The sequence below is a fragment of the Parambassis ranga genome, chromosome 13 (genome assembly GCF_900634625.1).
Source record: "Parambassis ranga chromosome 13, fParRan2.1, whole genome shotgun sequence".
Lineage (NCBI taxonomy): Eukaryota > Metazoa > Chordata > Actinopteri > Ambassidae > Parambassis > Parambassis ranga.
The window spans coordinates 10,790,189-10,816,665 of record NC_041033.1 but is presented as its reverse complement, the minus strand read 5'-3'; the positions used below and the strand labels follow the sequence as shown (position 1 = coordinate 10,816,665).

The 26,477-nt window shown below is 42.6% G+C and overlaps 1 protein-coding gene and 2 non-coding genes across 3 annotated transcripts; all 3 read left to right on the top strand.

The window, feature by feature from the left end:
- The first annotated feature begins 5,398 nt into the window (after positions 1 to 5,398).
- Positions 5,399 to 14,115, top strand: fzd4 (frizzled class receptor 4). The gene is made up of 6 exons (XM_028420272.1): positions 5,399 to 6,031; positions 9,173 to 9,310; positions 9,396 to 9,782; positions 9,879 to 10,024; positions 10,528 to 10,775; positions 11,266 to 14,115. The coding sequence occupies exons 1-6, from the start codon at positions 5,765 to 5,767 to the stop codon at positions 11,682 to 11,684; spliced, it is 1,605 nt and encodes a 534-aa protein (XP_028276073.1). The 5' UTR covers positions 5,399 to 5,764; the 3' UTR covers positions 11,685 to 14,115.
- Positions 14,116 to 18,726: 4,611 nt separating this feature from the next.
- Positions 18,727 to 18,798, top strand: trnad-guc (transfer RNA aspartic acid (anticodon GUC)). Its single transcript has one exon. It is a non-coding gene; the product is annotated as a tRNA-Asp (tRNA).
- Positions 18,799 to 19,248: 450 nt separating this feature from the next.
- trnav-cac (transfer RNA valine (anticodon CAC)) lies at positions 19,249 to 19,321 on the top strand. Its single transcript has one exon. It is a non-coding gene; the product is annotated as a tRNA-Val (tRNA).
- The last annotated feature ends 7,156 nt before the right edge of the window (positions 19,322 to 26,477 follow it).

Genomic DNA, 26,477 nt, shown 5'->3' with positions numbered 1-26,477 from the left:
TAAGTTTTTACACAATGTATTTCCCTCTTGATTAATTGTGAAGTAGAGAAACACAGTCATAACACAAAGAAACACATTCAGCAGCTACCTAATTGGGTCGCCCAGACTACTAATTTGACCTCTGTGCTGACATGCTCGGCTCAGATGTGTTTTTTCATCCATTAAACATGACATTTCTATAATCACAGGAAGCTGCCTTCAGCTGGCTGCGCAGATGTTCAAGGGATGGGAGATGATTTTATTTTGCTATTTTTCTGCTATGAGCCAAATTCTCACCCACACAGTCACTCCTTTACAGCAGTGGGGACATTTTTTTTTGTAATGAAGCGGACACATCCGTTTACATCCCAACTGGACTGCTACCACCTGCTCATCAGATTTCTGGGAAAGGCTCATCAGCTGCCCTAGGCTGTGAGAGGGGAGTCTGCTGTTACAGACTAGCGGGGTTACAGGGGTTAACTCTGCAACAAGAGGCCGATTTACAGCCACGGACAGGAACCATCTATCAGCACTCTGCTGCTTGTCACCAAACAGGCCAGGCTGAGCTGCCTTAGGCCAAAGTCACCCCTCAAAAAAAGTGCCTTATAGAATTAAAAATGAATAGACAAGAAACACAGACGATGACAGCCAATGCATTATACTGAAGCTAATGAAAGCATTATATATGGGACATAAACCATCAGCCTGTGGTGAAGGACTACAAAAAAATAAAAAAGAATCCAGACTATATTGTATGCTGCACATGATGAGCTACATCACAACAAGAGCATGCACACTGATGAGTCTACAGAATTAATCTGAAATGTCAGATTTAATGGAATTTTATGGAAATGACATGATAAATACAGCATATGTCTGCACTCTGTGAGAGAAAAATACATTTACATGTTTCTGCTTGTGTTTGGGGATGTTATGTGTTTACATTGCTTTACACAAGCTACGAGCCATAACCTGCACTTCTCTGGAGTATATCAATGAACATTCAGGTCATTTTTTTAATTCAGGGTCCTGAGGCAGAGCAGCTGGACTTGTTAGAGTTTGATTGAACAACTTTTTAGTAATTGTAATTTGTAAGTAAAGGATTTAAGGTTGTGCTTTTTTTTTACTTGAATTGTCAAGCAATATTAACCCCTCTGCTGTCTGACTGAGCCTATTTCTGGTGAAGACATGAGTAACAGCGTGTGGTCGTGTGTGTTTAAAAAAGCAGAAATAAGAGAATTTCCAGGGCAGAAGATTAGGAAGTGCTGAATTAGAAAGGAATGAAAGGTTGGTGTTTTAGTGAGGACATGGTTTCCCTGTCATAAACGGAATAATGTTTTGTTTTGAAGCTAAGAGTTTTAAAGATAAGAGTAGAGTGCTGTGTGGTATTAGAGTGTAATGTAATCATATTAAACCACAGCTGCTGTAGTCTTCTCTCTTACATTATCAGTATTTGATTAGCAACCGTTTCTGAGAACAGTTATGGCTGACATTTCTGAGAAAATGCACTGTAGTTGTTGCAGTTTGGTAGGCTGCACAGAGACAGAGACAGGTAAGTAAAGAGATGGAGTCAGAGGCCAGATTATGATGGAGGAATGTTAAAGAAAGACAGAGTGTGGATATGTGTGTGGTATTCTACAGCAGAGTAATGTGAGCCCACAGTCCCACAGGGGACAGATCACCTGTAGGAACCCCCCTCCCCTCCTTCTATCATCTCCCCCAAACTATGCGGTGACATCAGCTCTTCTTCCCACGCATGCACAGTCATCAACCTATCCTACAGGCACAGAAAGTCAAAAAACAAAATTCATGGAAGTCAAGCCACACAAATTCAGCCACTCTCTGACGTATGTAGAGCATTTGCAGTTATGCACACTTACACCATTCCAAGGAGTTGGCAGGCCTATTAATACCACAACTTCAAGGACCGAGGGATTGGGCATCAGGCCATAAGATGCTATCTGGTGACAGATACACACTTGTGTCTCTCTTTCTGTCCTCGGGGTACTGCCTTTCACTCTGCCTGCCAAAGCTGAAAGGTTAGTACGGTTGCACTGCCACAGCAAGACCAAGTCGGACCAGCAGCACTATGGCCAATCTAACATACTTATTATTCATTTACAGAAGGGGCATCACACTCAGATAAATGCTGTTACATCTGCTGACTTATGAAATGATAGAATGTTGCTTATATGACTAAAGCAACTTATCTACAAACACACTACTGTGTCTGAAATCTGAAGTGAATCCTAAGCAGATGGTTTTAAATCATTAAGGACAGATGCAGGTGCCCTGCCCACTCCAGCACTGCAGCTGATTTTAGCAGCTGCCAGCTCAAGTGAAGCTATATTATTAATAATCATAAATCAACTCCACATCCATGCAATTTTAAACCGGCAGGAGAAATGCCAACAGAAGTCCTACTGCTCTCAGTGTTTGGTCTTACCCTCCATAATTCTGCACTTTTGTTTTTTTCCTTGCCACTGTGGAAACAACAAAGGTGGCAGCGGTGCAGAGTAAGGATTTAGGAAGTTAAAACTTTAGGGAGGCTTGAACTCAGGCCAGCCAGGGCACATGTCCTTCCAAAGGCAGGGATTTTAAGCATTAAACCATCAAAATGTTAGCAGGGGTGGGTAATTTGGGAAGGAAAACCACACCACTGAGTCCTCTCTGTTGGCATCAACATGCACAAAGAATCACATGAATGCTGTGTTTGAGAAAACTGTGTGGCATAGATAATTAGAAAGCCCTGACTATTTTTTGCTTGGCCTTGAGGAGTGGAAATGAGGCTGCAAAACAAACTCTCACACAGACCTCACACTGCCTCAATCCACAAAATAATATTCAATGTGTCAGCACTTTATGCTCCAAAATCATATAAAACTCTTCGGACGTATGATCCTGGACCTCGCACTTCCCCTTTAATACACTTTACTGCCTCAAGGGTCCACCTCTGCAGCCTTCAAATACTATTTTCCATACAGTCACCATCAATTAACCAGTCAGCACAGATGCTTATGTTATGCTTGGGTTAACCCAAATATTGGCAGCCTTCTTTTCCTCTACAGCTGATTGCTGGTTTGGTCAGAGAGTGGTTTGTGCAGAGAAGCAGGATGGCCAAAAAGAAATCTCTATGATGAAAATGAGCACTAAAATGATTTATTATGCACTGTGTCAGCGTTATTAATATTCATAAAACTGCATCTAAATGCAGTTTTCTCTTCTTTACGTCATCGGCACTGTGTCAATATCAATGCAAAAGTGTTTGCATATTATTAACTGAGGGGTTTTACAGCTTAAAGAGTGAACTGCCCTTATTATCTGCTCAGTGTGATGGTCATTAATCTGTCAATTCCAACACGTTGTGCGCACACCCTGGCTATTCACACTCTACTGTGAAAGTAAACAGGAGGGGATGGAGTGTGCTGTTGGCTCCGACTGATAATGTGCTGCTGTGCTCACAGGAATATTTTATACACACAACAACAAAAGTATACTTCATTTCACCTTCCTATCCATTAACTTCTAACTTTGCTTGCATGCCCACACACACCAACACACACACACCACTCCCTTGATAACCATCAGCTCCAAGGCACACTATTGTTTCAGCTCAGTGCTAATTACTTCAGGTCTTGACCCCCGGTTCAGCCATAGAGCAGCAGCAGCAGAGGGGGGTTGGGGTGTGTGAATATATGCGTGTGTGTGCTGAGAGAAGTTTGTGTGTTGTTGGGGGGTGGGGGTGTTAAAGGGTTAGGGTGGCTGGGTGGGAAAGGTCATTTGGGCTGCCAATCAATTGTCACACTGGATTTGCCTAAAACATCACACTGCAGCACAATGAGAGAAGCCAAGTAAGTGATTCAGCTTGTAATTCTTGATCATTGTTATTGGTTTGTTTTCAGAGGGATCATGTGAAATGGAGCATTTGTTTCTGCTTCCATGATCATGTGTGAGATTTAAACAAACTACTGTTCTGTAGCCACAATAACGAGAACCTGTGATAATACCCCTTTCACTAGCATGTGTTTCTACATATTCTGCTTCTAGCAGCCTTTAATGAACACAAATTACTTACACGCATCCTCATAGAACCTGTGGTTACAGTCACCAGAGACTATGTTACAGTGATTATATCTGTCACTGCAGTCAATGCTGAGCAAACGATGCATAAGCTCTAATTACATAGAGACAGATGGTAATTGTGGCTGAGAAAGCAAAGAGTAGCTGAATCCACAGAGGTGTGTTAAAAGTGTGTTTTGTAAAAAGGGCTTAAGACCCACTTACATTTTACCACTTGTTCCATGCACCTTCCGTTCTGTGCTGTCGTTGTTGTCTGTAACTCCTTACAGAAAGAAAAGAACTACTTTTTCTACAGCATGATCATGAGTCTGCCACCTTTGAGTACCTGCATTTAAAAAGACATTCATATACACACTAATTTCAGTGTAAAAGGAAATCAGAGTTCATGTAATTGTTTATGTGGCCCTGTGCATGATTGTTTAAATTAACATCATTATAACAGTCAGCATGTCTGTAATGCCTGGAGATTGAATTTCTGAGCTTGATTCTGATTCCTCCTGGCAGACACTTCAAAAAACCCTGAATTGTACAAATTACTTGGAAGAAAACACAAATCAAGTACGCCTCAAGCTTTCCTCCTCCCAGAATATTTGCAACAATTCCAAGACCACTTTAACACTCGCACAGAAAAGCCAAAACAACACTCTTTACTGCAGGTTTCATGCTGTAAAAGAGAAACCTTCTCCCTGGGTGCCACCGGCAAACAAAACCTGTCCAGTATGTGCATTCATTGCAATGCAAAACAGATTTCCAATGCTTCAGCATCACTTAAGGCCCTACTTTCAATTACAATGTCACGGGCACTTAGAGCTGACGGGCCTTTCGAGAAGGGGAGTGGAACCTGTGGTGAAGTTCCAGACAGCCTTAAAAGACCATTAGAGGGTTTAAATATAAAATAAAAACACACACTCTCTCTCACACACACACAAAGACAAACTGCAAAATCCACTTTTCAGATGCCTGTTTTCTAAAAATACAGCCAATAAAAATATATGTGAGCCACATCAGCGGGTATAAATACTGGTTCTGGATATTGTCAGAATTAGCTGGGGAATGCTTAGTGATTTTCTTTGCAGGAGAGGAGAGGGAGAAGGATGAGAAAAGGAAACGAGACAGGAGCAGGCAAAGTGCTGAAGGAAAGGAGAGAAGGGGGAGAGAGAACAGGGGGAGAGGGGAGTATGGATGAGGCTCGCTCTTCTATTTTTCTCTCGCGTCCCGCCCTCCTGGCCACGGGTTGGTCAGGGAAACACAACTCCCGCGCATGGATTGGTCGGCTCCGCTCTGGACCGGGGAAATAGTCTCTCTTCACAGACACAATAAAGTTTAGCGCTGGACGCTCGCAGGCAGTAGGCGCAAAAGCAGAGCTGCTGTGTTTGTCGTCGCTGCGCTGCGCTTTCCCCACTCGGAGATACGAACGGGAAACAACACGAGAAGGACTTCAGGATGTATCAAAATGTAGATGCTTTAAACCTGCAACTGCGCAGATTGTTTTATTGAAAGCATGCGCTTTTGATTACGCACAGATTCACTGCTGCTTTCTGGATATGTGAGAGCCTCCTGAACGCACGGACTACACGCGCTCCACTCCTGTTGGACTATACACACACGCGCTGCGGTTTGCAGGGCGACCTGACCTCACTGTGTTTCAGTATATATCGGTGCCAACATTTACTGCAGGGGACAGACGCTCAGTATCAGGGTGACCATGCCCGGGATGATGGGGTCGCTGACCGGGGCAGCGCTCCTGCTCTTGCTCTCCGGATTGCTCGGTCCGCTGTGCGTGGTGAAGGCTTTCGGCGATGAAGTGGAGGAGATGACCTGCGACCCGATCCGGATCAGCATGTGCCAGGGTCTCGGTTACAATGTCACCAAGATGCCCAATCTGGTCGGCAACGTGCTGCAATCGGACGCGGAGCTGCAGCTGACCACGTTCACACCGCTCATACAGTACGGCTGCTCCAGTCAACTCAAGGTACAGCTGGATTCATGCACACTGACATTACAACAGATCAGAATAGTCCATGTGTTATTAAAAGTACACACGGAAGGCGACACACGCATGCACTAATTTAGGCAGCAGGGGTCCTGGTCTTAAAAAAGTCTGGCTGAGTCTGAGAAAGTCTGCTATATTTATGTGTGCGCACGCACAGAGAGGCAGCAGCAGAGTGTGGTCCCAGAGCACATGACAGAGAGCTACCAGCAATAAGTGACTCCTCAGTGAGCCCTTCAGACTGATGGTGCCACTGATAATCAGCAGCATAATATAGGTTGATTCCCATTGAGCTAAAATAAATGAAGGGGGTCCCTGCCTTCTGTTGTCCTCGTTGTGCCGGACTGTCATGCTAATTTCATTGAAAATGCCCCCTCTGTCTGTTGACATTCTGAGTTCATGCCCCTCATAGCAACAGCTGAATCCTCTCTGCTGCACTGTACTGACTCCCTGCTCACAATGGTGCCCTCAGTGTCTCAAGACAAATGCTGCTTGTTTGACTCATGCACCATGTCAGAAAAAAATTAGATTTTACTTTATACTATAATTGGAATGACTGATGACACAACAGAGAAGTCTTGAGTTTGGGGTTTACTTTTACAAAAATTGTCCTTTTTGTTATTTGGATAAACACATAGACACATGCATACACTGAACTCAAAGTATATACACCAAGTCATTATTGTTAAAGAAGTTCTCTGTCCTGTCCTGAGTGTTGTGTGATTTTTACTGTGAGTCATTTTTGTGTATAGATCCGAGTAAAAAATATTTTGGCATGTTAAATTAATACAGCGCTTAAGTGTGTGAGAGACAAAAAGACAGAAGAAGAAGAAACTGCAGCATAAAAGTTGTAAGTTCTTGTCTAAGTTTAGCTCACTCTCTCTCTCACACACACACTCGCTAAAGAGGCAGAAAGAGGAAAGAGAAACTGTATCTCCTAAGATTTGCTCTAATGGGAGGCTTCCTGACTGGTAACTGGAGCAGCTTTTAGCAGTGAAGTGACAGCACTCGGGTTACCAACGCTCGGGGAAAACACCCAGAATGTGTTACAGTGCTGTCACTAGATGGGTATGCATAACTCACCGTGAGAAATACTACAAACTGCATTGCATTGTAAGTTAATATCTTCCACTTTAATAATTACTAGGCCAACACAGATCACAAATGACTCTGGACAACTAACCTAAAGTAAATCTCAGGTACAAAGATCCTCTATTTTCCGTAAGAAACTTAAGACTGTCTCCAGATCAGCCAGCAGGCTCAGTTTGCAGAGATAACGGTGCACCACAGCTACAGATACCGATCAGAGAACAGTGTAACAAACTGAGTTTAAAGGAAGTTCTCGGACTCAGATAACTGATTTTGACATTGAATAGTTCCTCACAGTCTGTGTAGGACCCACTGAGGACAAGTTTGTTTTTAGTGGGTGTAACACGGTGCACAGATGCACACTCTTAATGTTTACTTTGCAAATAAATTCTCATAGACAGTTCAAGTTGTATAACATTTCCCTGTGTATTTATTTCCCAACCTTGACACCCTCCTTGGATTCATGTTTCATTTGGGCTCCGTTCAAGGTCTGATTTCAAGCTGGGATTTGTCTATCACCGGATCAGGGCTTCAAGCCCACAACATTTAGTTCTTTTTTTTTTTTACAAAAAAATGAGAAACAGCAGCAAATGGTTTACTCCAACACATTTTATTCCAGTTATCACCCAGTCCAAGCGCCTGCAGCGTGTGTTTGCCTTGTTTATCTCAGGGTAGCTGGGTTAAAAGTACTTTCTGTCTCTATGTATTTTCGTATCGTGAGCCTGGTACAATTTTACACTCTGGCTTCAAAAAGAATTCACCGTAAGTGCATGAAATCACTTAAAATTGCTGCCTTCAGTAACCTCAGAGCACTTCTTCCCTCACATCACTACCGCCTTAACAGTCAAATGTGACTTCAGACTGTTCACTATCTTTGCAACCCCGACTCAGATATCTATATAAAAAACCATTGCCATGGGACAGAGAAAACCGAGCCTTGGATTAGGGGGATTATACAGCATTACATGGCACATGCCCATAGTGTTGTTAAGTCGGCAGATTGTTTTTAATGATGCAGAGTTGTACGCATAACCTTGGAGCTGGTTAGTGTTGGCTGTGGTGTTTTGACTCAAGATGTGGTGTTAGAAGTGAAACTAGAGAGGCACCAGTGGAAGAGGTGATGCAATGTACTGAAAGGTAAAGCAGCGAGAGGTGTAGGCAAGTAGATGGAGGGGCCACAAGTGGGAGTGCAGGGTGTAGCTATCTACCAGCTCTAATCCTGTTGTAATACACAGACAGATTGGCCCACAGAGTACTCGCGGCACTGTTTCCACTACACAACCACACAATGCAATTTACATTCTGCTTCACAAATGTAAGTGAAGTGCATCAAAGTTTACATAGCAGCACGACATCCAATTCCTACATTTTCTAAGCCGAAATTGGGTCTTCTTTGCTGTCATTTTTAACTCGTCTTACATCACTACATTTGTTTTTCCACTATAAAGTTATGTATATACACATCTCATTCCTACTGTTAGTCAGGCTCATTTTATACTGACCCAAAAAAGCCACTATTATCAGGCTTTTGTGTTCAGTGGGACAGGTCAGCATTGACAGAGATGTAAACATGACACCCAGGAGGACATCCAAGCCTGCATGGTCAATTACCTTTTTCATTTGCTTACCTGAATAAAAAAACTGAATATATATGTATATGCCTTTTTACACAGAGACCTACGACTCTCTTTCTTTCTCGATATCAGTAAGCAAGCTGATTGCTGTTGGATGTGTGTCACTAGAAAACAGGGTTTTCTTCTTGTTTTCTGGTGTCTGTTCAAGCGGCTCTAGGAGAGAAAATGTGTGTATCCGCCTAGGTGTTCACATCACTGTAAATCAAAGCTGGAGCCGATAAACACAGCAGCAGAGTAAATGTCATTTTTACCCTTTTCCACTGAAGACAAAGGCAGGAAGTTAGTGGGTCTTAGAGGGTTTTTATTCCAGTGTGAAAGGAGCTTTGGATAAGTCAGGCATTGTTAGCAGAATACAAAGAGCAAAATGCTAAACCTGTCTGTAATCTCTGTTTTCCTCCAGTTCTTCCTTTGCTCGGTTTATGTGCCGATGTGCACAGACAAGGTTCCCATCCCCATTGGTCCATGTGGCAGTATGTGTCTGTCCGTCAAGAGAAAATGCCTCCCAGTGCTCCAGGAGTTTGGCTTCATATGGCCTGAGGTGAGTCGCATCATCGTCAAAACATCCCGCCTATAAAATAACTCATCATAGCTCCCACAAAGCATAAATACCTTTTCCTCTCCAGGTGCTCAACTGCAGCCTCTTCCCACCTCAAAACGACCACAACCACATGTGCATGGAGGGTCCAGGGGATGAAGACCCACCCTACCAGCCTGTCCGCCACCCTCCCCACCAGGAGGAATGTCAAGCCCTGGGATCAGCACCCGATCAGTACACCTGGCTCAAACAGACTGAAAGCTGCACGCTGCAGTGCGGCTATGACAGCGGGCTGTACCGACGAGGGGCCAAAGTCTTCACGGATGCGTGGATGGCGGTGTGGGCCGTGCTGTGCTTCCTGTCGACTACTCTGACAGTCCTGACCTTTCTCTTAGACTCACAGCGTTTCTCCTACCCTGAGAGGCCCATCATCTTTCTCTCCATGTGCTGCAATCTGTATAGTGTTGCCTACCTGGTCAGTATCAAACAATGCATTTTTTGTTTGCTTTTATCTGAGATTAATTCAGCCACACCTAATTTTGCCTTTTTGTTCCTTTGTGCTGTTTTGTAGGTCCGTCTGACTCTGGGGAGGGAGCGTGTTTCCTGTGACCTGGATGCAGCAGCGGTACCAATCCTGGTTCAAGAAGGATTAAAGAGCACTGGCTGTGCCATCGTCTTCCTCCTCCTTTATTTCTTTGGCATGGCCTCCTCACTCTGGTTAGTGTACACGCTCAGGCATACACACAATCATTCGTATCAGTCCTTCACCTTTTTGTCCCGGTTTGTGTCATTAGCTGTTGTGAATGGCCTTAGGTGTAACAATAGCAACACGAGACTTGCATCCTGTTTTCTTTAAAAATTGGACTATCCTGTCTCATAACCTCTGTGCTAGTTGGATTAGTTTCTCTCCATACAAAGAGGTAAAAGTGCCAATTGGAGTGTGTGTTGTGTTGGAGACACACTGCTGTCACAGCTCTTTTTCTTCCTTTTCATTTGACCCTTGTTTTCCTGTTTGACTTCACTCATCCTATTTGAAAAAGCAGCAGACTGAGGGCTCTCCTAAAATATGATCACAACCAGTCATGAGTTATATAACTCATGACTATCTGGTATCACGATAACCTCATTATAACATGTCTCCTGATTGGCTATAAAAGAGTCACATAAAGATGAGAATTTGCACACATTAAGGAAGCCTTAACTCTTCCTGCCCCTCTCAGGTGGGTGATCCTGACCCTCACATGGTTCTTGGCTGCCGGGTTGAAGTGGGGTCATGAGGCCATTGAAATGCACAGCTCCTACTTCCACATAGCGGCATGGGCAATCCCAGCTGTTAAAACCATCGTCATCCTCATCATGCGACTGGTGGATGCAGACGACCTGACGGGGCTGTGCTACGTTGGCAACCAGCAGCAGGAGGCGCTCACGGGCTTTGTGGTGGCACCGCTGGCCACATACCTACTCATAGGTAAACACAAGAATGCAATTAACTGATCTCTTGATTGATTACAATCAAAAAATTAATGTCATTTCAATATCCTCACTAGATGTTTTTGATGGGTAACTAAAGTCATTATGTGGCCCTCTGCTGGTCTAACAGTGTCTGACTTGGTTTGTTTGTGTTACTTTGTGTTAATACATTAGTTGGAATCCCATTTACATGTTAATGGAGCAACAAATCAACAACTCTTGTGTCCTGCAGGGAAAAGTTGAATTTTTGAGTTTGCTGACTCTGAAGACAACAACAGCTACAGTGATAACGTTGCATACAGCTAGATTAGCTACTCTAATCAGTAGGGGTGTTCTGACCACCATCTAGTAAAGATAATACATTAACTATAGACAAGCACTTCGTACAGTCCTACCAGTAACTTTCACTGCTTTATATGACTGTCATGTTTTCTCTTTTTCTCTCTGTTGCTCCTTAAATAACAGCTGTTTCCTCCCCCTCCCTTCAGGCACCCTGTTCATCTGTGCAGGCCTTGTAGCTCTATTCAAGATCCGTTCCAACCTGCAGAAGGACGGTGCCAAAACAGACAAGCTGGAGCGTTTAATGGTGAAGATCGGAGTGTTTTCAGTTCTTTACACTGTCCCAGCGTCCACTGTCATCGGCTGTTACCTCTACCAGCTCTCTCACTGGGGAGAGTTCAGGGCCAGCACCAGGGACTCATATGTGGCATCAGAGATGCTTCGAATCTTCATGTCACTGCTGGTAGGCATCACATCAGGGATGTGGATCTGGTCAGCAAAAACCCTCCACACCTGGCAGCGGTGCTCTGCCCGCCTGCTTAGAGACACCAGGGCAAGCCGAGGAGGCAAGAGGGCACCGGGCGAGGGCTGGATCAAGCCAGGGAAAGGCAACGAGACAGTGGTGTGAGGAGAAAGCGGGAGTGCACGGACAGGAATGGAGTTCTACTTGCCTCACTCTCACTAACAGAAACAAAGGAAAGAGATATTCAAGAGACAAGAGGGAGATGAAAAATGTGACACAGGACTTTTTTTTAAAAGAAGCCACTGGATGTAATGACATCCCAAAAACTCCCTGACAGAGGGAGAACACAGGAGGACTGAGACAGACCTTCGTAGCAGCAGTAGCCTCTCTACCTCTGTTAGACTTCTTATGTCCAGACAGGTGGAGAAAGCAAACAAAAAAAAGGAAAAAGAGAGACGGAAAAGGCAGAACAGCAGCGTCAATATGCAGACGAGACACCCCAATAAGCTGTATGGCACCATGTCTACCTCTCTGCCTCTCTTTTGAAGGGTCTTTTGAAGGTTTAAATTTTTTTGTACACTGGAGCAGATATTATACAGCTGAAGGCTTAAGTTTCCCAAAAGCATCTGACACCCTGCAATTATTTGTTAAACAATAAACCACCAGACAAAAGCAATGAGAATCTGAAACAATGCCTCCTACCAGCATTTTGTTTGGGTAACATAAAGCAGGTGAGATTTTTTAATGGGAAACCAGCCCTAAGCTGTAATAACGCACTATAGTTAGTATATAATATGTGAAGGGTCAGGGCAGCAGCGGCGGGACTAAGAACAAATCATTATGCAGCACACTGATATGCACAGAGCCATTAATGGGAAGAGTCTGGTCACTGTGAGGTATCACGGTGAATCCTGGGAGCTCCAGCTGTGCTTTTTATTGGCCCATAAAGCTAAGCCAGCTGGGAAATGTAGGCCCTTTGTGTTTTAACTCACACTAACTTCCAGTGCTTGGTGGTAACCCCATACTGTACTGTAGTGTATAGGCTATATGAAATGCAGGAAATTAAATTATTCCCTCTTTTTTCCAAATGCTGGAGCCTAGGCAGGTTAGAGAATTTGAGTTTATTAGAGAATCACTTGCCAAAACACACATTGGGCAACAGCAAAGGGCTGCCAGAGACACTCACATGAGCGCATGTGCATCCGTGCAAAAGTCGTGGGATAAAAGTACAAAGTGAGAATTCATAAATAGTATTTTCATTGTTCATTAGACAAAGTGAATAGAATAAGTTGCATTTAAAACACAATGCCTTGTCAAATACCTAACCTGATGGTGTGTGATGGAAACGAATCAAAACAAAGAAATACCACAAAGCAGGACCGTTTACCAGAAACACTAATACTGTATCTTTCTATTCTATCATCACAGTTGAATACAAATCAACCTTGTATTTTTGGACCTTCACATCTACATTGTGAGCTGGCCGTTTCAAACCTAACACCAATGGGCAAATTGCTCACCACTGTAGGTTTCCTTACTTTATTAGAAACTGAGGAAAAGTGTTGCAGTCTGCAGGTCCACCAGTAGATGTCACTACAATCCTGCACACTGTTCCTTTAACGTGTGCCATTGATCATTCTTTTTAACCATGTCTGATGCTTCACAGCTCATTTCTCAGACAATCAAGCCCCTCTTTTCTTACATTTCAAAACTTGTAGTTTTGCAGTTCCTCCCAATAACCGACTCCTCCTGTCTTATGGCTGCATTCAGTGAGTTCCAAAACTGCTACTGTGTACCGTATATTTGCCTGACAATCTATGTTGCAAAGCTCTTGCGTTTCAGTGAGTCTTTGTATGTATAAAACGTGGTGTATGTCACATTATGCCTTCTGTATTTGAATAGACTCTGGGCAAATGAAATGTATAAGGGCTTAAATAATTTGGAGCTCTGAGTGTCATCTGCACCCAGCCAGTGCCTCACACATGTATTTTCTAGCTTAACGTTTCAAGCTGCCTTTTTTCCCATGACATGTTAAATATGAAACCTTAAAACATGAAAAAGTGTTTCTGAAACCAGCATAACTTGGCACACTTCTTAAATCTCTGAAGTCAAACAAACATTACATTCACTTAAAGTGAATTAAATTAACCTCTGACCACCTCTGAGCTAATGTAGTTTCCCTCTGAAATGCTTTTTAATGTCCTGGCTGCCTCCTCTGTTATGACCACCCTGAGCTTCAGGTGACATTATCCAAACAATCACAGAATGTGCCTTGAACACACAGCAAGTGTGTGTGTGTGAGAATGTGTGCCATGCTTATTGAAGACTGAGAACCACTGGTAATGCAGATTTGTAAATGCTCTTTGAGAAGCCCAGACATGAATCACAGCTGGGGTCAGTTCACTGACACTGATCGTAGCCTTTAAGGTCTAGACTGCTCCCTTGTGTAGATAACTCATTGTCTTGACAATGTCATCAATGTATTATAAAGAAATTGCTAATTTATCCTTGTAAAAGTGGCAAAACTTGTTTGTTATTTAAAAAAACACACTTTTGTATCAGAAGAAGATGAATAAAAACTTTTTGGTTTCCAATATGTTGACACAATATGTCTGTGGATGTGTATGCTGCTACAAATAGAGTCAGAGAAGATGGGAAATTAGATTATTTGATTAGTTTGAAGCCAAAATCTGTAATCATCAGTTGAAAAAAATCCCTTCAAGATTTTTTATTACAGTATTATTTATCAAACAAATCACAGATTTCATTCGTGTTTGGCTCATTTGATCCCTTTAACATTACTGACCCGCTACATGCTTCTTGTATTTTCAAATATAAATCCCAGAGGGGAAATTCTTTAAGGGGTAATCTAGGAAAAATACAGTAGATTCAGAGCAGAAGAGAACAGAATGAGACATTCTGCTTCAGTGTGCCATTCATAAAGCCACCTACAGGGCAGCTAGGATTAGCTGGTGTGTGAGTGAATATGGATTAATGTAGTCATAATGAATCACTGTGTTGAACAATGCTGCCACCTCTTGCCTGATGAGACAAATTAAGCACTGCTGTTTTATCATCAGACTCACAACACAAATCCACACAGCAGTGCCTTCTGGTGGCTTTTCATATGTCTTGTTAACGGTTACTCAGAGTTAGGATAAAACATGCTCTATAACCACTGAATTTGTTTTTGAAGCCACGGTGGAAACATGGTGATTACACTGTGTAAACACTGCTTTACCATCAATCATGTCTCATCCGCAGCTCACACACACACACACACAGAAACATGTGCACACGAGCACTCACTTTAAAATGAGGTGTAATTTGGATTTACAATTACACTTAATGCAACTTGGGCTGTAATTAGTGCAGGGCTACAACTGCATAGGGAGAAAGTGATTAATTCTGAGCAATCCTGAGCATGTTTGTGTGTGCATGTGTGCGAGTCCAAGTATCTAGGAGAACAGCTCAGATTGCCTTCCTGTAATTTACTGCGAGTGAATTGAGTGTTTGTTTAAGAACACGCTCTCAAAAGCCTGAGGTAAAGGGAAAGTGACAGCATCCACCGCTCTATTGTTTCCAGATGTGTCTCCACTAACACACACACACACACACAGTGTACACACACACACTCACACAGTGTGTACACACACACACACACAAACACACACAACCATGTTCACAAACTGACATGCACACAGAAAGGGGTGCAGTTATACAAGTTAAACTCTCTCCAATTCATACCTTAAATGGTGCTTTTATAGTGAGTGTGTGTTGCCAAATGCCACAGGTCATCCAATCATACATAGACATAGAAAGAGACAATCAAAGGACAGACAAGATAAAATGATATAAACGTGACAAAAATAAGGGGTAAAGTTAAAAAGGGACTGAGACAGAGGAAGAGAGGAAAGGAAATCTGTCGTCATCCAGCAGCAGAAAGCTGCAGCTGTTCCCTCTCAGCAATGTTGAAATCGTTTTCCCATTCTGCTCAGCCTCTATGTTGTATGAATAGTTGTGAGTAATGGCCACCACTAGGGGATTCTGGGTGACGTAGTCGCCTTGGCCCCAGAGCCAATTCGGTGCAAGAAGGATTTGTTAAGGCCGGTTCTCAGGCCAAACATGCTAACGAGCGGAGACTGAAATCCAAAAGTCTGGCCAAGGGGGAGATTGGAGAATTACTGGCCATCGAGCTGAAACAGAGAACTCTTTCTACACGGCAGGGAGTGTGAACGATCAGATTTATTTTTTTGGCAGTCAAAGACACACTCATACATGTCAGATATTTGAAAATGCATATCATAGTAAAGTCAATAAATAATCTTGAAATGTCACTGCCTGTAACTTAGTACAGTATATTATGTTTTGACCCTTCAGGCTACAAAGAAAAATGCGCTTGTCTTTTGTAACCATATATGTTCCTCTCATAATCTCTTATAACCCTTAAGCCTCTGAAGCAGCTGACACTCAGCTGAACCTTATAAAATCTCTGCTTTACACATGTGATGTTAATGTGTCGGCTGTGTTGCTGTTCTCATGTTACGCTGCAGTATGACCTTTGTTTTCTGTTACCACTAGGTGTCACTCTTTGTCCATCATGTGGTGAAGGGCTGCCTACAAGTTCATATTCTAGTTCTGGACACAGTGATCACCCACTATTGCTGCTGCTTTTATAGTATATATCAATATAAACCAAACACACATTTTGACTAGATGTGATGACAAAACTATCGACTTGCTACTGCTCTATGTTTCACATGTGTTAGTATAAACACTGTGTCATGTAAAGGGGTCCTGATAATCACTGTGTATACGTGTGGTTCTGTTGGTGGTGCAGCAAATGTTTCACAATGAATCCACATGGTCCCATATGGGAGAAAGGCGGAGTGATTTCATATGGGTTTAGCAGGGTCATTTGTCAACTTTAGAAATGTCAACCGCTCAATACAGTCACACACGGGAAGATGAGGAGGCAGTAGGGAGCAACAGACGAGGGGAAAGGAAGACAGACAGAGAGAGTGGCGGCGGTGGTGTGATGAAGGGCAGTCAGAGGAAAAGGTGGAGGGAAATGTCCAACAAACAGAACGTTATAAATGACTGCATTGTTTTCCTCAATCAGACAGGCAGCTTTGGCACACTAAATGACTGGAAATGACTCATACAAACATAATCTATCTCCAAGAGCCTGTCTGGGGTTGTTTCCTATTAGCTTTTTTTCTCCCCCTCTGTGCATCTGTGCTCACTCAGAACAGAAATAGAGGGCATAGACAAAACCTGGCACCTGGCAGCAGTCACACAGAAAGTCCTGAGTCATGTTTCCTCCAAGTTCTGCTGATGTCTGATTTAAATGGAAACAATTCACCCAGTCTGATTTATACAGGTACAGTGGTATAGTACACAGTTATTGGGAAAAAAATGCTCTAGAAATATCTCAACAGAGTTTTATCACTAGGACCTCGGTCCATGGCTTCTATGTATATAGAGACGCATGGCTCAGATTCCACAGACTACAGGGTTCTTACCAGCCAAACAGCCAATTTCACAGGTAAAATAACACTGTTAGATCAGGAAGCCACAGCTGTGACATTATGTCAAAGATGCTGATTTATTGTGTGAAGATATCTATAGAAAGTAACATGCTAACCAGCTAACAGGAGCCAAGACAGTGTGTCAGAGAGCCCTCAGTCCTATAAGAGAAGACGTAGTGCTGCCCAGAGACTTTTATATAAATTATACTTCTAAACTCTTGTCAGTCATTTTGACAGACAGGCAATCAATGAAAGAAACAGTCAACACAACAGTGGCAGAAGCTTCTAGAGAACAGGATTAGGAGGATAACCGGCTGGCTTGGATTTGACCACTTTTAGTGAAAAAGGAACTTTTTAAACAGCAGCTGAATTAAAGCCTGAATTTTAAGCATCTACCTGTTAGTAAATGCAGGAAAATTAGTTTCTGTTTCATTATGAGGTGTTATCTTCCTGTCCTCCCTGGATGGTTTTTGTGTCTGCGTGTTGTGTCATGTTTTATTCTCGACAGCATATGTGGGTGTGAATGTTTTTCTGTTTTTGGTGCCTGAATAGGAATGAGACAATTAGCTGGAGCCTATGATCCAGGACTCACTATGCCCAGCTTATTAGAACTGGACCAACACTGCATCCGCACCTCTGTCACACCATTACGGAAATTAAGTGGCATGCATATGTTGTGCACACACACACACACACACACACACACAACATCATCAGATATAAAGTAGGGAAACTGGCAAAGGCAAAGTGAGTGGAACAGAAGCAGAGGACTGCAGGCTAAAAAGTGATGCTATCAATTTTTCTGTAATATTTTATAAACCACATTAAGAATAAACACTTCTAAGAGTTTGTACTCTCCTAAAAAGGTCATTCAGTTGTCGTGTTGAACAGGCCCTTCATGTCCACATTGGGACCTGGTCAAAATCTGCACTGACTCTAGATAAGGCATTTCACAAGTTTTTCTCAAACGCGAGGACAATTTGATGCCTTCTTTACCACTAGATGGCACTAAATCCTCCACAGTTGTCCTTTAAGGTTTTGCTGAGAAATGACTATAAATTAAAAATAAAATACAGGCTCAGAATTGGGGACATTCATGTGACACATATTGAACAGACCATTTTGAGAAGTATGTCACATAAACTGCCTGAAGCGATGCAGCCCAAGTATTACTGGCAGTTTCAATTTGAAACCACTACACACAAAAATCAAACACAATATTTATAGTTTTATATAACTGTGTATTGTGCCAGAGATTCAGAAAAGACCTTTTCTGAGAATCGCTAGGGATCCTTCAGCTACAACAACACTCTGACCTCTGACATTACACAGATCAATGGATGTTTTATCCTGACAAAACAAAGTAAAGTTTTTAAAGCTAAAAACCTTACTTATTTAAAATCATACACAAATTCACAATCTGTAACAGCTGAAGTTAATCACATATCACATCTTTGTCAGGCGTAGATGTTAAGTGCAAATACTGTCACTTCAGAAAGGCAGCACCAGAACAAAAGCTGGTCTGCACTGACAGTAATGTTAGTTATTCATTCAGTGAACAGACTGATGCAACAGAAAGACACCAGCTCTGTGACACACTTTCTTTGACATATTGGCAAGTAAGAGTGCAGTCACATCACCAGGACTGGGCTCTTCTGTGAAGTCCAATGACACAATCCTCGTTAGTATAGTGGACAGTATCTCCGCCTGTCACGCGGAAGACCGGGGTTCGATTCCCCGACGGGGAGTGTAAAGTTTTTGTGTTTACCGACTGCTAATCATTTAAAAGTCAAAAAAGTCAAAAAAGTCAAAGACTATGTTTCTGAGTTTTAATTGTGTTGCATTGTGTTTAACAAATATTTATAGAGGAGGTGGGGGCATCAATACTGTCTCTGTCCAGAGACCTTTCACATGTGAGGCAAACATGACAGACGATGATCACCCACATTCCACACAGCAGAATTTCACATCCAATAATTGCTGACCACGTATGTGTCTACATGGGTGTCATGTTTTGGATGTCTTGACCAGAGTGAGAGCCAATAGATACCCATGCCTACTGTAGAGGTATTTGACCAGAGAATGGGCTCCACTCTTAAGCACAAGAGCCAAAAAGCCAGTCTGAAAGCAACTCAATACATTAAACCAAGCAGACTGGATAGACTTGTGTTTCTGAGCTTATACATGATGACATGTGAGTTTCTGTAGTGTAGTGGTTATCACGTTCGCCTCACACGCGAAAGGTCCCCGGTTCGAAACCGGGCAGAAACAATTTATTTAGGCCTACTCCTTAATATCTATTGATCATATGTGATCATAATGCAACACACACAGAAATTAGTTTTAATAAAGGTAGCTTTACATTACACAGTGAAATATGTTTTCTATTTACAGACTGGTCTATGTCACAGAGGCAGGAGATTATATTGTCATCTTAAATCATCCTTGGACTCTTTAACTATAATCAGCTTTTATTCATTTCCGAGTACATCATTCTAGCAGTGGGTAAAATATCAAAGTTCACACTCCACATCAGGAAGTCAAACCCCGTCCTTTTAAATGACAGGTGACGAGAAACTAATGAGGCAGCCTGTGTGCTGTCAGGTCTAAAGACTTATGAAGCTGTCATAGCGTTTACAGGGTGTCGAGATTCAGGTTAGAAGAAACTATGTTTTCAACATTTTTTAACATTATTTATAGCCCAGGTCCAGAGCTGGGGTCCTGTGTGCTTCTTTAACCCCTCTTACCATAGTTTGACTTCATATTCACCACTACGACTATTCAACATGTTGGTGGAAAGACCCACAAATGATCGTCTCCACAACAAGCAAGTTAAGACCTGAATAAGAACATCGACATCAGCTTATGGCATTTTCTGTTCCCATGCTATAACTGAAGACACAAGGACAACAACTCCACTAAAAATATAATAATTTTACCTTGAAGAGTCTCCTGATTATAAAAATGCCAGACAGGATGGCTGGAGCAGAGGAAAGAGATTGATGAGGCCAATCGTTATCCATTGGTGATCCCAAGACACACAGCCCGAATGAGAAAAGGCACCAAACCCAATATACACACTAAACACAGACATACACACGTTCAGATACTTAAGGAGTAGACAACAAAACAATAAAGCAGTACACAGCATGCCCACAGCAATAAGCTTCTCTCAGGACTGTGTTATGTGAGCACAGTGTAATCATGTGAATGTGCACAACCTGTGCTGCAGAAATTCAGCAGTGTGTGGTGAGGCAGTGATGGTGGACCAGTGGTCTCTGCAGGTCGTGTTCCTACTTTGTATGATGTAAAATTGCTAGCTTTATATGTAATCGTTACCCTCTTACTCTGCTACTACGCTGATTTAATTACACTTTGAGACAGCAAACAGGACACGTAGCAAAGAAGCAAAACATGATCATTAAAGAGACCTCGGAGCTGTTAAACAGTATCAATAGAGGCCCCATTCTACAGAACAGTTGTACAACTTGGTAACAAATTCCTCTTGATGGAACAGAATGACTTTAGAGTTGACATTTTGGCCCCTTCTAGGTTATTACAGGCGATCCTGACTCACCCTGTATATTCCCTCTTTTCCTCCAAATATCAGTGAGTGAAATGTGTTTGGGTTTTTGGCTGTTTGTTTGTTCACAGCGCTGTGTGCCCTTTCTTATTATTACGGTATGTTTGTGGTACAGCAGCAGGCTGCCTTCCTGAAAATATCACAGCTGGCACGGCTCTTATTAAGCCAGATATAAAAATGTACTAAATATATGTTACCCCAGGCTAAGCAGGTTTTATTACATATGATGGTGAAAAAACTCAAATATTCGGTCGTTAAATGGAAGTGTTTGAATAAAGTAAACAAAACATTTGGCGTTTTAACTGGGCAACATCTAACTTTCTAACTTTCTGGCTCTAATTGGGACCACCATGTACTACACCTGCAGTTTTGTATCGGGCCATAAATAAACAGGTTTGTTAAAGGGATGGAAGAAATCCTAAGCATACTGCCAGATATAACCCAATCACTGAGGAGTGAGGTGTCAGAGAAAAGGTCGGCCTGTCCATGACCCACCTGAATTATTGTTAATATTCTGTTCATTCTGTTAAGGCAAATTTACATTATCACAACACATTTGATTTTCCAATAATGACTATTGATTTTAGTATACTGTAAACATGTATTTGAAACTGTCTTTTCAACGTAGTATTGAGGTATTAATCCCTTCAATCAATCACATTTTATTAGTTTGAACACTTGTTTTTACCCAGCCATACATCACCATCTCCCATACAGTGCTGGCTGTGATGAGCACATCCACTTACTCTTGTTGGGATTGTTCCTCCCACACACTCAGGTGTCTCTTGACACCATGAAAGCAGCAGAGCTCCCTGCTCTGACTACAAACTCTATCCTCCAGTGACTGTAGGGGAATTTAACAGCACAGGTGAGCGCTTCAGTGTGCCGTCATCTTTCACTGAAGCCACCAAGGGACTGTCAGAAGAGGAGAGGCTTCAAGGCAACTCCACCATTAAAAATGACTGAATACTTTGTCCCAGAAAGTCATTCCTACTGTGGTCGCTCATTCAGTTCACCAGGAGAAAAACGGAGACAGTTCAATCTCCAACCACTGACAAGATTTAAGACCATGTGTTTTTTGAAGCACAGCACTGAACTGCAGAGGCAATAAGATTGTACACATTACAGTGTAGCAAAAGACAACCTTTTGAATCATATGATGATTCATCGAATCAGCATTACCATGGAAGACATACTGATGCAGAACTCCCACTGCCCCAATGTTTCCCGTGCTGCCATCTGGTTGACTATATGGAGCATAGCAGGAGGAGATAGTGACTGTTGGTGCAACAATACAAAAACAAAAACATCTACACATAAAGATTACAGGATTGCACAACCCTTCAGAGCCCAATATCTAGGGGGACATAAGCACTTGTATTTACTGCATATTAAGGTTAGTCGATCGAACATGTATCTCCCCCTTATGGCAGTGGATGTAATTACACAAATACTGTTCTCATGTAGGACCACATGCCTCTCTTCTGTGACTGTCCATGGATCAGTCCATGGGATAAACCCAGCTTAGACATTAGACAGCAGCACAAACTATTGTCAGAACAGGTTTGGTGCTTTTTTAATAACCCAGCAGACAAATCCATTATCACAAATATGACAAATGGTGCTAGCAGGCTGGCTAAAAACTGATTAGCATGTGTGGCTTTTTTTAAAAAACAGACAAAAGATTTAAAATAGCGGCATACTAAGATAAAACAGAGGCTTAATCAGCACAGTCAGAACTCATTAAATGTAAGAGATGTTCATTTAAATGTAGGCTGCTTCACTATAGCTTTAAGCCATCACTGTCTGCCCATGAAACAGCAATCAAAGGTCACTCGTTTTCACTTGTGTTTGAATCACGATTACCGCTCTAGTTAGCATCTGAATGGACCCTGCAAGTCTAACTGGCTTTCATCAAGACACAGAGGTCAGGAGTATTGTTATAGAAATTATACTGTTACACAATAGTTTGGGGTTAAACACCAATTACTGTGTGCAGCCAAGTCCATCACACCATTTTACCAGGTTAAGAGACATTGTTGCACCTTAAACCCGATGCCCATGGTTGATATAAAAAGATACAGAAGCTGCTACAGGATTGTCTTCAGTTTTAATATGCTGCCAAATATATTTGAAGCACAGGTAATAATTCAGGTCTATAAAAAGGTTAACATCATTCATAGGAGCAGTATCATCATGTCTGCTTCCAAAATAACTCCCAGACATTTAAGCACTCATTATTTCTTGGTTCCAGAGTGCAGCCATCTCCCATCTGTCTGAAGCCGCACACTACCAGAGGCCGATCAGCTGCACATTCTTCACAAAGATCCATGCCACTGTCCAGAACATATGCCTTCAGGCCATGTTAAATACCTGCAAATTTAATCACCAGCTTGAGCAGCTCTGACATTAATTGCATTTATAAACCACTGCTGTTCTGTAGTACAGGAGCAGTATAGTGAGTGTGACAGACTGCACCGGCACTTAATATCCCCCTCCACCTCTGGCTCTCTCTTACCCCCACAGACCTGACGGTACACACTGTACCACGTAGTCTGTCATGTTCTGCTTCGTCTCAAGGTGCTCTGGTGGACTCCTGCAGACGCTGAACTTATCCTGCACCGTGCAAGTGAGCAAATGTTGCCCTTTCTCCCAAAGCTCAAATACTTTTGGATGAAACTGGAGGACTTATTCACCACCGGTATATTTTCCACACAGGGAATTACACTGCACCACACAGTCGAGTACAACATAAGAAGCTAAAGCACACAGACACACACGTTTGAGTGTAAAATGGCTCGCAGAAGGACACTTGTGCATCTGAAGGAGCCCTCTTGAGAAACATAAAATTACTCTTATGCATAAGAGTGAGCGCAGACACCGAGCTGAGTGATCAGTCTTATTGTAGAACAGCGAGGGAGCAGTCTGCAGAAATCAATGGGAAATTAAATGTCAGACAAGGCCTTAAAGTCAGTATAACCAAAATGTCAAGAAATCTACATTTACTCTCGCCTTGCAGGTGGGGATGCACACAAAGGCACACGCTGACGCATCCTTTCATGGGCAGTGCTCCTCTACATTTTCTTTGCATTTCTCTTTTAAATTTCAGTCATCTACCACTTACAACACAATACAACAACTCAATGAGAGGGAATCTCATTATGGCTGCAACAAACAATTATACTCATTATTAATTATTCTGACAATTAGTCACTTGGTCTTTAAATGTCAGAGAGGCAAAACCCAAATGCTTCATCTGCAGATTAAATTTCCCTTATGATGGGCAAGCAGTTCAATATTCTTTAGAGTAATGAATGTCATTTATCAAAAGAGCTGATCCGAGGTTGTTGAAGTACAGCAGAGGTTTGACTTCAGATTGTGATATTTAAAAATCAAATATTCATACCAACATGTGCTCTATTCATCCCACAGAAAACTCAGCCAAAGACGGTGATGGTCATCATAGACACACACTGGATGTTAAGAGAAACCTTAAAAGTCTTTCAGGATTGCTAGGCTTTAGATCTTTAGCCTTCTTTCCTTTCTTCTCACATCTGTCTCATTCTGTTTGTCCATTTGTCACATTTTCCCACTCCACTGTCTTCTCACCTTCTCCTGTTTTCAACAGCCTCATCCTCCCATGTGCACTCCTCCTTTCATCCTTCCACCTCAGTCTAATCCCTGGCCATCCTCTCCATCCCTCTTGTCCCATTCCGTCTTCCTATCGAGTGCTGCTTAAGGCTATAATCTGTCTCCTAGTACTCACTGCTGATTGGGTCCACAGAGAATCTGTGGCAGGGGACAGGTGGAGCGGCAGGACAAAGGGGCAGCTGTGACTAAAGGTGTGTGTGTGTTGAAGATGCAGAAAGGTACCTAGAGACAAGCCCTCATTTAAGAGTGAAACTTTTCCTGATTTTGCTGCAGGTGTCTCTGAGCGACACACACACACACACACACACACTTCCTCTCTCTCTGATTTCAATGAACAGACCTGGATTGCATGCATTATGGAAGAGAGAAACAAAGACAAGTGTGCAGGTATAGGTGTGTGTGTGTGTGTGTGTGTGTGTCCTGGTGCTGGGCAGCGCAGCATGACAGACCGCTTGTAGACTCCCAGTCTAAATCCTCTTTAAGACAGGTACATGGCTTAGATCGATCCCTGAGATATAGTGTAAGAGATGTGTGTGCTGAAGCACATCTGTGCTTCCCCCTGCACGTCCATCTGTGAATAATAAATCAGTGACTGCTGAAAAATAAGAGTCTGTTCTATGTTCGTGGTGCAATTTATTCTAACAGCCTGTGCAGCAGGAGAGCTCATTTCAGTCCTGCATGAAGTTATTTAAAACTCACAGTGACTGCGCTCCAGCCAAAGTCTGTTTTCAGACAGGCACAGGCCAACCGCCAGACTATGCACACAACACACAATTAGAACCAGAGGAGCCGTGCTAAATAAAGCTCATGTAAGAGAAACAACAGCCAGAAACTGACCAAAACACACCACACTCACTTCAATCCAACAGCTGAATAAAGCAACCAACACACATACTGTAGACGCAGGTACAGTTTGGAGCACCACCCACCCACACACACACACACACACACACACACACACACACACACACACACACACACACTTACCTGTTTAAATGGCATCAGGAACATCCGTGTTATATGACCGACCCTCTCTGCACCGCTCACCGCGAACACGACGTTAATTTCTTACACATAAATGATACTTTTGAACTCATAACCGAGACACGATTAGTTAAACACAAAAACAAAAAGTGCGCGTGTGTCTGATTCTCAGCATCATGCCTTTCAGCTACTCCCAGCATGCACCTGTGAGCGGCGCCATACGTGCAGGTGTGTTTGTTTAAGCTCCCTGAGCGTGCTAACCGGGTGGGGCATTACTTAATCTAACATTTTAAAGCTATTTAAGGTGTAGCCTTAAATAGCCTAATAATAATGCCAGTCTCTACTTATAACTGATACAGGTTAGTGCAAGAGAAATCCTCCCATGTGCATGTTAGATCAGGCTACATAAAGTGAGTGAATATTTCTGATACGTTTATTTATGACAATAAATAGAAATAACTCATTTGGCAGAGGAAAAAAAGAAGCATTTATTTCGAGGGGACCCTGAAACTTGTGTTGATGTTTTAGATCAATGTGGAAAGCCTCTGCTGCCAAGCTGTTGTAACTTTGCTGAAAATATTGATTTAATGTCATCTACACCAAGCTAGTTTTTCATAAGGACTGCAAAAGCTGATACTAAATGCAGATAACCCAAAGTAAATCACTCAGATCTGCTTTTAGTTTTTCGTGCTTGTAACTGGAAAGTAATGGCAGCCTTCATAACGGCTGTCAGTGTAATACTATGCATTGTGTGTTGATATTCACTCACAATGAGGCCATAATGGAACTACTTGTAGATCTGGAGGAATCAGCATATATTTAATGCAAATCTCAGCTTGTATAATGTCAGCCTGGGGCATGTTTAGACTGTTCCACCGCAGCAAATCTACCTCTGATCGGTGTGTGTTTGTGTGTGAGTGTGTGTTGTAAGGGCCATTTCAGAAAGAGACACTGTGCCCATACAGCCGTGGCGCAGGAGCGTCTGCCAGCCTCTGGCACTCAATCAAAGACAACAAGACAGGGGACAGAAAGGGAAAAAGACATGAAAGCGAACCAGGGGGATAGAGGCGAGAGAGGCGTGTGTTTCAAGGCATATGCACACTGTGTGTGTGTGTGTGTGGAGACAGATGTTCCTGTTTGGAGGCGAGGGGTGAGTGCGCGCACGCCCTGTTGCATCTGCTGTTGCAGTGCGCCCATGGGATGAAGAAA